General features: G+C 52.4%; 1 protein-coding gene across 1 annotated transcript; it reads left to right on the forward strand.

Moving 5' to 3' along the window:
* Positions 1-3271: 3271 nt before the first annotated feature.
* GAMT (guanidinoacetate N-methyltransferase) lies at positions 3272-13314 on the forward strand. The gene is made up of 6 exons (XM_066604712.1): positions 3272-3479; positions 5363-5508; positions 8520-8583; positions 8662-8729; positions 10735-10845; positions 12937-13314. Exons 1-6 carry the CDS (start codon positions 3308-3310, stop codon positions 13075-13077), a joined length of 702 nt encoding a protein of 233 aa, XP_066460809.1. The 5' UTR covers positions 3272-3307; the 3' UTR covers positions 13078-13314.
* Positions 13315-13532: the final 218 nt, after the last annotated feature.

Here is a 13532-nt window from a genome sequence, read left to right on the forward strand (position 1 = left end):
AGGGGGAGAAAGCTGGAAAAGCCTGGAGCAGTGCACTGAGCTACCGCCCCCTCTCTGCCTCCTCTCCACCCCCCTGCAGTATTTTCAATGAGGAGAGGCAGGGCGGGGGAGTGTAACTTCCACTATGGGAGCCGGGGGGGGGGGGGGGGGGGGGGGGGGGGTCATGTGACTGCCGGGGTTCCCTGCTACAGCAGAGCTGACAGATCATACTAGACCCAGATCACCTCTGCCAGTAACTACCTTCACTACAGGGGATGTTCACCCTGTAACTGGGGCTTAGAAAATAACCCAAATACGACGCCGTATGCGCCCTGTAATTCAAAACCATATATATTATATATCAAAGCGTCTGAAACTAATAATAACTAGAAATTTTTTTAAAAAATCGTTTTTCTTTTAGCTTTTTACCCCAAATAAAACTAAAAATGGAAAAAAACGTAATCGAAAAAGATACTAAGGAAATCGCGCTATATGTCACGGAAAAAAACGCAGCAAAAATAATGTTGGTAGCTAAAGGGAAAAAAAGGTCAGTAAAACCACAAATGGGGAAAATCCCTAAAAAGTGTCTGGTCCTTAAGGTACAAAACAAGAAAATCCCACTTTGCTGGCTAATCCCGGGATTAGGAGCCGCGGGTGCAGCTAATCCGTCCCGTGTGACGCAGCCTCAGGGTGGCGAAGCTGCGGGACGGCCGGAGCAGAGACAAAAGCCACAGATTTTGCCTCCAAGGGCTCCTCGACACGGGCGATCGTGATCTCGCCATCTGAGCGCCAGCGGCGCTTTTTCTTACAGAAACATGGCTGCCGCTTGCGATTTCCTCGCAGTAGACAACGTTCTAATGTTGAAACCACGTTTCCGTAGCAACACATAGGTGATAAATAACATGACGCAGAAAGATACAAATCTCATAAGGCGCCCCGTCCGCGGCGGAACATCGCTAGTGGAAGGAGGGGGAGCGCTGACAGGTCTCTGAGATCTGACAGGCTCACCGTGGAGAATCGCGCCAATCACAGCATGCCGCCATTTAGATCCTCACTATGGTTCTCGGCTCGTGGACGCCGGCGCTGCGCTTTCCATAGTAGTCTAAGCCTCACAGAGCGCGATCCGCGGGTGATTTATCGCCAGCAGCTCATCGCCTGCGGACAGCCAGCGAAGTGAAGAGAGTGCAGATGGGAGTGAAAGCATGGAGGAGCGCGGGGCTCATAATTCTACGTCTTCACTCTCACATCGCAGGAAGCACACAATGTTCTCACAAGGGTGAAGGCCCCTAAGGCCGCCCTCACGCAGCCCGCGACTTCACGTTGCTTTGCTGTGGTTTTTCTTTTGTTTCCGGCCGCAGGGAGCGACGCGCTTTAATTGTGATGGGTGATGAGTTGCGCTAAACGGACAAATATAGAGCAGGCGGAGCTGAAAGCGGCGTCCAGCACCGCGATCGAACACGTCTGCGAGACCCCAATGCAGCGATACAGCGATTACCACGGCGTTTAAAATGCTGTGTTAGTCGCGGTAAAAAGCGCCTGCGTGAGAGAGGCCTTGGAGTCGGACTGTGCAGCAGCGGCGCTGACTGTGCTGGATGCGCAAATGCTGCCAAATGTCGGCTTCAGACGTTCCGCAGCAGCTTCGCCCCGTGTGACGCACCCTCAGGGAGCAGTCCGGGGGGCACAGAGCCCGGCAGACCGGAGAGCAGCGACAATAACGAGAGCGTCTGCACGTCGGCCGCACCGGCCCAAGAATCGCGATTCTGAAAAATAGCCGCGATCAAGTCCCGAGATTAATTAGCGTTTTCTTGTCCATTCGCACGGGTGTATTGCGGAAAAATACGCTGCAGCGCGGAACTCATGCGGGGGGGGGGGGGGGGGGGGAATCCTTCTATTGTCTAAATAGCGCAGTGGCCGCAGGTAAGCCCCGCCCCTCCCTTTTTTCTGCTTCCTGCGTTTTTCATCAACAGATATGCCAAGAGCGAGAAAGATCAGTGACCGAAAACGGTTGTGGATGTGACGGTTTTATCCCGCGCCTGAATATCGCCCGTGTGAACGAACGCATCGGAATCAGCGCTTCTACCGGTCGCGATTTTCAGCTGACGTTTTATCGCGACTGAACAGCTGCATGTGAATGAGGCGGGACGCTCCCTCAGGGGGGCGCACTCTGCATGTGAATGAGGCGGGACGCTCCCTCAGGGGGGCGCACTCTGCATGTGAATGAGGCGGGACGCTCCCTCAGGGGGGCGCACTCTGCATGTGAATGAGGCGGGACGCTCCCTCAGGGGGGCGCACTCTGCATGTGAATGAGGCGGGACGCTCCCTCAGGGGGGCGCACTCTGCATGTGAATGAGGCGGGACGCTCCCTCAGGGGGGCGCACTCTGCATGTGAATGAGGCGGGACGCTCCCTCAGGGGGGCGCACTCTGCATGTGAATGAAGCGGGACGCTCCCTCAGGGGGGCGCACTCTGCATGTGAATGAGGCGGGACGCTCCCTCAGGGGGGCGCACTCTGCATGTGAATGAGGCGGGACGCTCCCTCAGGGGGGCGCACTCTGCATGTGAATGAGGCGGGACGCTCCCTCAGGGGGGCGCACTCTGCATATGAATGAGGTGGGACGCTCCCTCAGGGGGGCGCACTCTGCATGTGAATGAGGCGGGACGCTCCCTCAGGGGGGCGCACTCTGCATGTGAATGAGGCGGGACGCTCCCTCAGGGGGGCGCACTCTGCATGTGAATGAGGCGGGACGCTCCCTCAGGGGGGCGCACTCTGCATGTGGGAGCCTTCAGTGGGTTGTGGCTTCCTCACAATTGCGGATGGCGGCGGCGGTTCTTGCTTTGCTGTGCCGTTGCTTAGCGATGGCGCAGGGACCGCCGCCGTACAGCGTTAGATGGGCTGACATCTGTCTGCGCAGAGCTGGATACACTTTTACTTCCACTGGTGAAAAACACAATTCATATCCGCGAGCGAGAAGGAATAAGCCAAACTACATGCCTTCCAATGCCGGCGGTTTACCGCAGACAGTCTATAAGGCACCGCCACTGCCTGCACTACGTCCCTATAAATACAACCCTGCTCCGCGGTCACACGGACACTATGGCAGACAGGGCGGGGCGCAGAGCTTCACTGACCAATCACATCACTTCTCTCATATGCAAAACTGCAGTGGGAAAATCGAAGCTGGAATGTTATAGGCTGCCTCCAGCGCCGCTCGCTCCGCCCACCACCCTAAAAGCCGCTGGCCGGTCTGCTTGCTGACCACGCCCCCTGGGGCCCCGCCCACCTGCCTATACCCCGCGGCCGCTGTCCGCGCGGAGGTCCGCCAGCTGCGATGTCTGCAGAGAGGATCTTCACGGAGGGGGAGAGCTGCAGGGCCGGCTGGCACAGCGCCGCCGCCGGCTACGATGACACGGACACCCACCTGCAGATCATGGGCAAGCCGGTGATGGAGCGCTGGGAGACCCCCTACATGCACAGCCTGGCCGGGGTGGCGGCGAGCAGAGGTAACCGTACATGGAAGAGATCCCTACTGCATGCATGTTGTAGAGCTGTATATACTTATACTGCATACATGTAATATGGAGGTACAATATATACCGGGGTGATAGATACGCCTTATATGGAGGGATTGCACACACTTGTTCCATGTAATATATAAAAATACCATATATGCTGCTCCCCTATACATGATATAGAGGGGTGTGATACAAGCTTACAACATGCACAGGTGTTCGATAGATCTCAGTATGATACAAAGTTACAATATACCCCGGTGCGAGGCACGTGACCCGCTCGGAGCGGTGTACCATTTATGGTCTCCCCCCCCCCCCCCCCCCCCCCCATCTCATGCATTGACCCTCTAAGGATCGCCCCCCCCCCCCCCCCTCGCTATCTGCACAGAATAGTGACAGTTGGTGGCAGCTGTACTGTGGGGGAGGGGCGGCTCCCTTTTATAGTCCTCCTCGGACTCCAGCTGCTTCTTGGGTCTTGCGTCTCGGTCGGATCTGTGGTGCCCGCTGCGGGTCGTCAGACGTGGACTTTTCTGCGCACAGACTTGTAAATCAGATGAAAATAATTGGCACTGACTGGCCGCACAGGAGAATCCGCGGCAGACCCCCGAGGCGCAGTCATGTGACTTCTACCGCAGAGTCGTGTCTACAGGTGTGGGGGCCGTGTGAGCGGGGCAGTCGTCGGACTGGCAGTCATTCGCATGGGCAGAGGTGCGTCTTGGCAGCAGAAATGCCCTGTAATTTACGCAACCGGGAATCGCTGATGCGGCATATTACAGCCGCTGCTACGGGTCTCTGTGCGCAGTACACTATAGTGGCCCAGTGGATCTGCCACGCGGGCGTCCTGCGTACTTGTGCCTGCTGTCCAGTGGAATCCCACCGAAAGGCCGAGTCGGGGGTCTTCAGTCCAACATCACACGGAAATACTCCTGTGAGCGAACACATTCTACTCCCTGCATAATAGTCTGCGCACCCCCTGCGGGACGGCGCCCGCGAGCCACCCAGTGTCAGGTAAGTGACCCCCCCCCCCCCCCTTCCCAATCAGATAATGCTGCATATGGCACCCCATTAGTAACTGCAGGGCCCTATTACATAGCGTCTCCATTGTTAACCCCCTCAGCACTGCCGCAGCACTAGGGCTGTGATGTCCAGCTGTAATGAAGTCAGTAACAGGACCCCCACCTATCACAGAGGGGTCTACGGACCCCCTGGGGCAGCAGCTACCCCGCAGTGGTATAAGTAACAGGTCTAAACTTACAGCCCGGCTCTCCTTCATGTGCAGCTTGCCAACCCTTCAGATGACTTCAGTAGCAGCTGCCGTGTATGTGAGGAGTTACCCTTTCTGGCCACTAGGGGGGCTTGTATTCTGCATGTATCCCCTGTTCTCCCCTCTGCAGCTCTCATTCTCCGCTCCAGCGGCTTGTTTGACTCTCTCCCTCTGCTCCAGCCTCCCTTTTCCCCATTCCTTCTCCATTGACTTCTATGGGCAGCAGAGTCCTCCATCGCCTCATCTTACTGGAGATGGACATCACTTGACAACAGGCAGTGGACAGCAAATTAAAATGGAGAACCCCTCTGGGCAGCAGTGCACTTTAGAGGGGTTTTCAGCACAAAAACCTCATTTTAGGTAAATAATTTGCCCTTTTTGCTGGTTATCATATTAACACGCGTTGTCGGTGTGTTAACCCTGTAAGTACTAGGCTTGTGTATTACTGCTAGTTTACGCCTTGTGGGCTGTGGAGCTGTGAGTGGTCCCCGGCCTGGAGGTGTCCCATCTGCTGTCCCCCTGTACATGTGTGTTCCCGGTCCGGTGACGCTGCTCAGTCGGTGGTGACGGTTACATCTAGTCCCTGTCTGACCCGGTTTGCTTCTTGCAGGCGGCCGGGTGCTGGAGCTCGGCTTCGGGATGGCCATAGCAGCCACCAAGATAGAAGAGTATCAGATAGAAGAGCACTGGATCGTGGAGTGTAACGACGGGGTCTTCCAGCGGCTGCAGGAATGGGCCGAAGCTCAACCTCACAAGGTACCGGTGTGACTGATCCCGGAGCTTCTGATATACGGACCATGGGGTCTCCTCGGGCATGAAGAGTGTAAGGGTGATGGGAGCTATATGCCAAGTGCAAGTCACGGGGAGGAGTGGGTTAAGACACAATGGCGCAACTTCAGCAGCCAAGTCCATGCCATCTGCAGCCAGAGCCAGCTGTGACTGAGAGCGCCAATCCCCACGGTTAACCCCTTACATGCACCATGTACGAGGTTCTGGCGGGGTTGGGGGGCGCTCCACTATGTGGTGATGACAAGATGCCAGTCAATGCCAGGTTGGCCACGGCATGATAAGTGGTAATACTGTTACCAGCAGTGCAGAAGCAGGGTTACGTCCTCTGAGACCGCCTGCACACCTGTACTGCGGAGGGTCCGCATGGCTTGCTGACGTACATGCACAGTACAGATTTAAATTTTTTTGCAAATGTTTACTTTTCCCGCGCCGCCACTAGTCAGTGACACAGAACCCATGAGCTGTCTGCAGTGGTAATTGTGGATGGGCCGCAGGTCAGGCTGCTTCCATTGACTTCAAGGGGAGCTGCCCCTGCGGACACCGCAGGAAAATTTTGAAATTATTTTTATTTTTCCTCCCTCTGTAACTTCCGCTCATGTGCAGGAAGAATCCCTGTTCCACAGCGCCCCAGCGTGCCGGTGGCCTGAGTGTGTATTACAGAAATAATTTTTGCACGCTTTTCCCCTCTGCTTAAGTAACATACATTTGGCCTCGCCGCATCCGAGAGGAACACTTATTATACACGGGTTATATTACACCCGAAAGTGGTACCAATAAATGCCGCAGCTCGTCACGCAGAAAGCCCTCCCAGCGCTGGCGCAAAACACTAATAAATCGCACCATACAAATAGTACAACTACACCAGAAGCCACATATGGAGGCCTGCAGGAGAACACAAGTTGTGAGCTTCACTAGTGGAGATGAAGGTCATTTCTGATGGCGCTGGTCACCCCTGTAACCTAGGACTGATCCAATAGTGTGGCGCGTGGTCTCGTCTGCCACCCCCTAGGGCAGCCGTGGGGGAAGGCGGCCCCCGCTGAGCATGTAACTTACTGTAGTTCTACGGGGACCTTCTGGGAAATGTCTTCTAACGTTTCTCTGCATGAATTTGTAGAAGATATTGACCAAAAGTGTACGGGCTCAGTCACCTGGCGGTCCATGACATGGGAAGCCCCTAATGGGAGCTGGCAGTCATGCCGCAGTCCAGAGTGGAGGCGCCACTTGCCACACCCCCGCATGACATCCCAGCAGCCACGGCTTGTGCTAAGACCCCCTTACATGTACCTCTGATGGAAGGCTCCTACGTGTCGTGTTACAGACCGCAGCGTACAACATCACTGGGCCGCAGTACTTGGTGGAAATTCACTAGGACTGGCATCTGCAACGCTGGCCTTGGCATAGCCTCCCCTGCGCATGCCTCTTTGTGTATTAGGCAGATTTTAGCACCTCCTGTAAACGTCTGGCATAATTTATGCCACTTTCTGGTGTAAATTATGCATAAACTAGGTCTGGGCAGCCGCGCCATTCCTGATAAGCTCCACCCACTTCTTGAAACTGTGTCAGGGCAAGAGCAGAAGCTGGGCTGGCGCAAAACTTGTGCCTTTTTTTTTTATATGCTGGAATTCTAGCATAAAGAACTTGACGTCCCCCGTTGTTTTCTTGCCGTGGCCCGCGGTACAGGTGAGTGCGTTGTCTGCTGTGCTTCCCTACTGCCAGAAGGTCCGCCGTCGGGTGAATGGAGCCCTACTGAAGGCTTCTTGTTCCCTAACTAGACTCTGAATGCTGGGGTGACTTCTCTAGAGGAAAGATTGCTCAGTCGGGGCAAATGTCTCCATGTGCTGAGGCCGTCTCCATGTGCTGAGGCCGTCTCCATGTGCTGAGGCCGTCTCCATGTGCTGAGGCCGTCTCCATGTGCTGAGGCCGTCTCCATGTGCTGAGGCCGTCTCCATGTGCTGAGGCCGTCTCCATGTGCTGAGGCCGTCTCCATGTGCTGAGGCCGTCTCCATGTGCTGAGGCCGTCTCCATGTGCTGAGGCCGTCTCCATGTGCTGAGGCCGTCTCCATGTGCTGAGGCCGTCTCCATGTGCTGAGGCCGTCTCCATGTGCTGAGGCCGTCTCCATGTGCTGAGGCCGTCTCCATGTGCTGAGGCCGTCTCCATGTGCTGAGGCCGTCTCCATGTGCTGAGGCCGTCTCCATGTGCTGAGGCCGTCTCCATGTGCTGAGGCCGTCTCCATGTGCTGAGGCCGTCTCCATGTGCTGAGGCCGTCTCCATGTGCTGAGGCCGTCTCCATGTGCTGAGGCCGTCTCCATGTGCTGAGGCCGTCTCCATGTGCTGAGGCCGTCTCCATGTGCTGAGGCCGTCTCCATGTGCTGAGGCCGTCTCCATGTGCTGAGGCCGTCTCCATGTGCTGAGGCCGTCTCCATGTGCTGAGGCCGTCTCCATGTGCTGAGGCCGTCTCCATGTGCTGAGGCCGTCTCCATGTACTGAGGCCGCTCACATCACTTGTCCCCCCCCCCCCCTCATATCTATCTACACGTCTGCTAACAATCATTTAGGTAGAAGAACATCAAACGCACATTAAGAGGATGCTGGAAGTGATGCAGCGCTCCACTAAACGGGGGGGCTCTGGTCTTCTGTTTCCCCCCTTTGCGCTGCATGCGTTATCCATACATGTAGCCTTGCAGGATTGCAGAGGGTCAATGTGCACGAGTGTGGAGATTGGGTTCATGAGAGCAAAGATGGGACAGATAGGATGTGCTTTTGAAACACTTTCCTAACAAAAATTGGACAAAGTACAAAAGCAGAGAGGGGTCTGAGAGGACAGCGAGCAAAGTCATCCCCGGGAACTGCATGGTCAGCAAGCAGATAAGAGTACACGGCCCTGCAGCCAGCGGGGGTGTCACATGCTCGGCCGGGGGGGACATGTTGGAGGACGCTGATGAAATGGTAAGGAATAAAGCCTCTTAATGCTTTACAGATCGTACCGCTGAAAGGGCTGTGGGAAGATGTGGTGCCCACCCTACCGGATGGTCACTTTGATGGTAAGCATGTGCGCGCCTCCTTTTAGTTCTGCGTCCCCCTTATTGCTTTGATATTCATCTGCTCTGCATTACCTTCAGGTATTCTGTACGACACCTACCCCCTGTCGGATGAGACGTGGCACACGCACCAGTTCAACTTTATCAAGGTAACCTCATGGCTTGTAACAAGCCTTATAAGGGCCGTCTGGGCTCTGCCCAGTTGTGGCCCGGCTAGTCTCTTGTCATGTAGTCCAGTCCTCTACATCCTAGTCCGTACGGATATAAGATTTCCTCTTGCAGGCTGTGAGGGGACGTGTATAAGATTTGGCAAGGAATCCCCGCCATGAGTTACCCCTTCAGGTCCTGCCATAGGTTTACATCCTGCTGCCTGGTACTTGAGGTAACAGGACGAAAACTGGCATACTGTGCAGTGCATGGTAGAGGCTCAGCTTCTGAGTCTGTGTTATCCGCAGCGACGGCCACCCCCTGGTGAAAATGCTGATCCCCATTGTTAACGCCTAACATACCACCATCAATGTTGATCGAGGCATGTAGAGTGTTCAGCAGTAGTGCAGGCCCTCTGACGTCATCAGCCCACCGCCACTAGTGATAATACAATGCAGTACAGAAGAACCTGCGATCGCATGATTGCTATGCTGATACATTGCAATACAAGTTTTCTGTGGTAACTTAAAAAATATTTATAAAAAAAACACTTTACCCACTTCAAGGAAAAAAAATGTGCGTTACACAATAATGATCTGTACCAATGAACCTCAGCTGGTCGCATAAACAAGCGCTCCTGTTTTCTATAGAAAAAATGTTATGGCTCTTGAAATGTGGACAGGAAAATCCCCCCCAAAAGTTGTCACGTCCTTAAGCCCAAAATAGGCCGCATCCTTAAGGGGTTAAAGTGACCCCCTGTCCCTGACAAACCAAAATGGCGATGGCCAATTCTGACTACTTGATGCGCACTCAGTCCTTAACCCACCTAGAAAAACTCACAGCACTCCCCAACAATATTTGCTTCAAGTCTTTCACGAGCGGCCCGTTCCGGTCACTGCTAGCCGAAGATCCTACATGCTGGTCCATCAGGCGGATAGGTCACCAATGCCCAGTGTGCATTAGGTAGTCAAGAGGATGGGTGTTGCCATCTTGGTTTGCCAGGGACCGCATGGTAGCTTCAGCGTGATTTTACATACAGTGAGAAATCGTTCGCCTGAGCAAATGGGACCGCCTACTCATTAGCTTAGATGTTCAATGGGATCATTCAGTCCGCTGTATCAGTGAATGAGAGGGAATGAACGATTTAGTAAACGCCCCAACAATGATTTTTATGCTTGCATAAAATGAAGTGAATCCTTAATCAATCCTTGGTCTGCTCTGGGTGTCTGAGGAAGATCCCAGTAGGGGTACGTCGGAGCCCAGTAGGGGGTACGTCGGAGCCCAGTAGGGGGTACGTCGGAGCCCAGTAGGGGGTACGTCGGAGCCCAGTAGGGGGTACGTCGGAGCCCAGTAGGGGGTACGTCGGAGCCCAGTAGGGGGTACGTCGGAGCCCAGTAGGGGGTACGTCGGAGCCCAGTAGGGGGTACGTCGGAGCCCAGTAGGGGGTACGTCGGAGCCCAGTAGGGGGTACGTCGGAGCCCAGTAGGGGGTACGTCGGAGCCCAGTAGGGGGTACGTCGGAGCCCAGTAGGGGGTACGTCGGAGCCCGTTTTAAACAAAGCATCGCTACTTCCAAGCAGGAGTGTCTCGGTGCCGTACGGTATAACGGAGTCAGGACTGCCACTGATCTGGTGGCCCTCGCTACATTATTAATCACCCTTCCTCCCCATTGGTCAAAGTGTGACAATCCTCGAGTGACTTGCTGGCAGCACAGCGTGCGTCCCTCCCGTCACGGCCGTGTGTATTGGAGTATTACCACCGTGATCTCTCGTGGTTACTTGCTGGGGAAGAAGCCGTTCATGTGAGCGGGATCCTTCACACCAGCGCTGGTTCTCTCCTAGTCGTTAAAGTTTGACGAATCGCTGCATGCCCCTTATCTCTATTCCAGGACTGGCGTAGCGCATGTAAGGGGGTCATCAGAGGGGTCCGTGGGCGGTCGGGTACAACTCGCCATCGGCTGTCCTGTAGTTACGGTGGCCTTCATTGACCTGTGCATTCCTTTTACCAGGCTCATGCGTACCGGCTGCTGAAGCCCGGAGGCGTCCTCACATACTGCAATCTGACGTCTTGGGGAGACTTTTTGAAGACCAAATACAATAATATAGAACAAATGTTTCAGGTATGTAAATGAAGGGTACGTTCCCGCGTCGCGGAGCCGCAGCGGCATCTGTGCTGTGGATTTTGACGCTGTTGATCAGTTCAGTGGCCGATATTGCTGTTTTGGCTGAAGGGGCGAAGACTGATACAGATTTTGGCGTGGTTTTTGACACTGAATTTAATGCAGAATTTCCACTGCAGAAAATCTGCACCAACTCCGCTATGTGTTCTTCACCGACAAGAACTTTGCTAATGTTAAAATTAAACTTTTATTAATCTTTCGTTAAAAAAAGGGGGGGGGGGGAGGACCCCATGCACATTTAAACAAAACAGAAAAAGACTTTTTGAACATACAAATCTATCCTTGTGGTGATTAGGATATAATTACATTGGCTATCATGCTGATTTATATATGTAGCCCAATTTATTCTTTCTTTGTTCAATACCCACATACATTACGGGTGCCACAGATAATTTATGTCTGTGACCCCACGTAATGTTTGGGAACTATACACAAACGCTGTAAACGTTAAAGCAGATTAGACCTGCTACACCACGTTGTGTATAAAGATTTGCTCTTTTTGTCACATAGCACAATAAGTAAAGCAATTTTTTAGACTTTCCTCTTATCACCACAGATCAAATGGGTATAAATTCTTCAATGGAATATAAGCACCTCGTATCGTGCTTTTTGTCTCACCATGCTCACGCTGGCTGTCGGCTACATATTGCGGCCAGCTTGCCCTTAATCTCTCTTTGCCCCATAAATGTGGGTTCTTTAACCTTTCTGCCCCGTAAATGTGGGCTTCTCTACTTCTCTGCCCCGTAAATGTGGGCTTTCTAAGCTTTGTTTGCTACACAGCTGAGGCTTTGGCAGGTGATTCCGGCTACACCTGTGGAGGCTCTATTTATATCAATAAGCCCCATAAATGTGTGCTTCTTTAGCATGCACACAAAATTAAGTGCTCAGCTCTAGTAGCTTGTATGTGCTTAAACCTTAGCAAATAGAGGTGAATGTATTGAATATCCACTGCTATCAATTGTGGACATTTTCATTGACCTCTTACAAGCAGGGTCGTCATTCACCCTGGAGAAGCTGGTTGCTAAGAGGAGTAGGAAGTGTCAGGCGATAGTGATTCGTGGGTCTGCTTTCTATAATGCGTCTGCGATTCACTCTTATGCCGACACAGCCAACCTAGAGCTGTCACTATCAGTGCAGCCTACTGGGGTACTGAAAGTAAAATAATTTTGAGAGTACCAACTAAAATATAATTCATGTACGATCTGAAGTGTACACAGTCACTCCATCCTGAGGAAGTGACACGCTTTGGTAGTGTCATAGAAACGCGTCGATGCGACAGTGTATACACACAAAAAGCACGATACGAGGTGCTTATATTCCATTGAAGAATTTATACCCATTTGATCTGTGGTGATAAGAGGAAAGTCTAAAAAATTGCTTTACTTATTGTGCTATGTGACAAAAAGAGCAAATCTTTATACACAACGTGGTGTAGCAGGTCTAATCTGCTTTAACGTTTACAGCAGTTGTGTATAGTTCCCAAACATTATGTGGGGTCACAGACATAAATTATCTGTGGCACCCGTAATGTATGTGGGTATTGAACAAAGAAAGAATAAATTGGGCTACATATATAAATCAGCATGATAGCCAATGTAATTATATCCTAATCATCACAAGGATAGATTTGTATGTTCAAAAAGTCTTTTTCTGTTTTGTTTAAATGTGCATGGGGTCCCTCCCCCCCCCCCCTTTTTTTAACGAAAGATTAATAAAAGTTTAATTTTAACATTAGCAAAGTTCTTGTCGGTGAAGAATTGTTGAAACGTTCATAAGGACTTATAGGCCACTGTGACTTCTAAAACTCCGCTATGTGTGAACCCGTGCCAATGCTGGAAGCGCCAAAGTCAGGAGTGGAGGCAACAGAGAAAGATCAGCCTTGCCTTCAAAGATCCACTCTTGGCTTTGGCTCAGAAAACTGCATCAAAAGCTGCATGTGTGATTCAGTCTTGGAGAATACGCTTGCCCTAGACCACTTTACGGCTGCCTTGTCGACTCTCTGGTCCTTATTCCAGCACTTGTACTTTCCAGGAGACTCAGGTACCGCAGCTGTTGGAGGCTGGATTCAAGCAGGCAAACATTAGCACCACCGTGATGGAACTCCTACCACCTCAAGAGTGCAGATATTACTCCTTCCCCAAGATGATTACACCCACCATTATCAAGGCTTAAGAGCAAGGACTTGTCCTCGACAGTAGAAAACCTGCAGCCTTCCATCCCACACTGCAATGGTGGCACCCACTACAGGGGGGCGCTGGCTCCCTACCCGAAGGTAAAGGTTACCCTGTGTTTGCAGTGGCGCAGGGCACCTGACTGCTAAACTTCCACAGCACCATTTACACGGTTGCGTCTGCCAATGAGGAAATGTGTAAAATGAATAGGAAATAAAACTTGACTTTTTGGACTTGAGTTTTGTATGTTCGTACTATAAAAGCTTTTTTGGAGTATACAGACTGGAGGGTTTTATATCTTGCCCTTCATCTAATGGCACTAAGGCCCCACGCACTTGTGTATAGAGCAATGTGTCTAGGGCAGGAGAAAGTGCAGAGTCGCCTAAAAAGATTAAAATACACCCAATGGTTCTAAGTGACGTGATAGACAGACTGCCATTTCTTATATTTAGGGAC

Source organism: Eleutherodactylus coqui, chromosome 5 (assembly GCF_035609145.1).
Source record: "Eleutherodactylus coqui strain aEleCoq1 chromosome 5, aEleCoq1.hap1, whole genome shotgun sequence".
NCBI classification, from domain to species: domain Eukaryota; kingdom Metazoa; phylum Chordata; class Amphibia; order Anura; family Eleutherodactylidae; genus Eleutherodactylus; species Eleutherodactylus coqui.

Coding starts and splice junctions, on each gene's coding strand:
- GAMT (XM_066604712.1), top strand. CDS start 3,308: ATGTCTGCAGAGAGGATCTTCACGGAGGGGGAGAGCTGCAGGGCCGGC. Junction 3,480..5,362: donor CGGGGTGGCGGCGAGCAGAG/GTAACCGTACAT, acceptor TGCTTCTTGCAG/GCGGCCGGGTGCTGGAGCTC. Junction 5,509..8,519: donor CCGAAGCTCAACCTCACAAG/GTACCGGTGTGA, acceptor AATGCTTTACAG/ATCGTACCGCTGAAAGGGCT.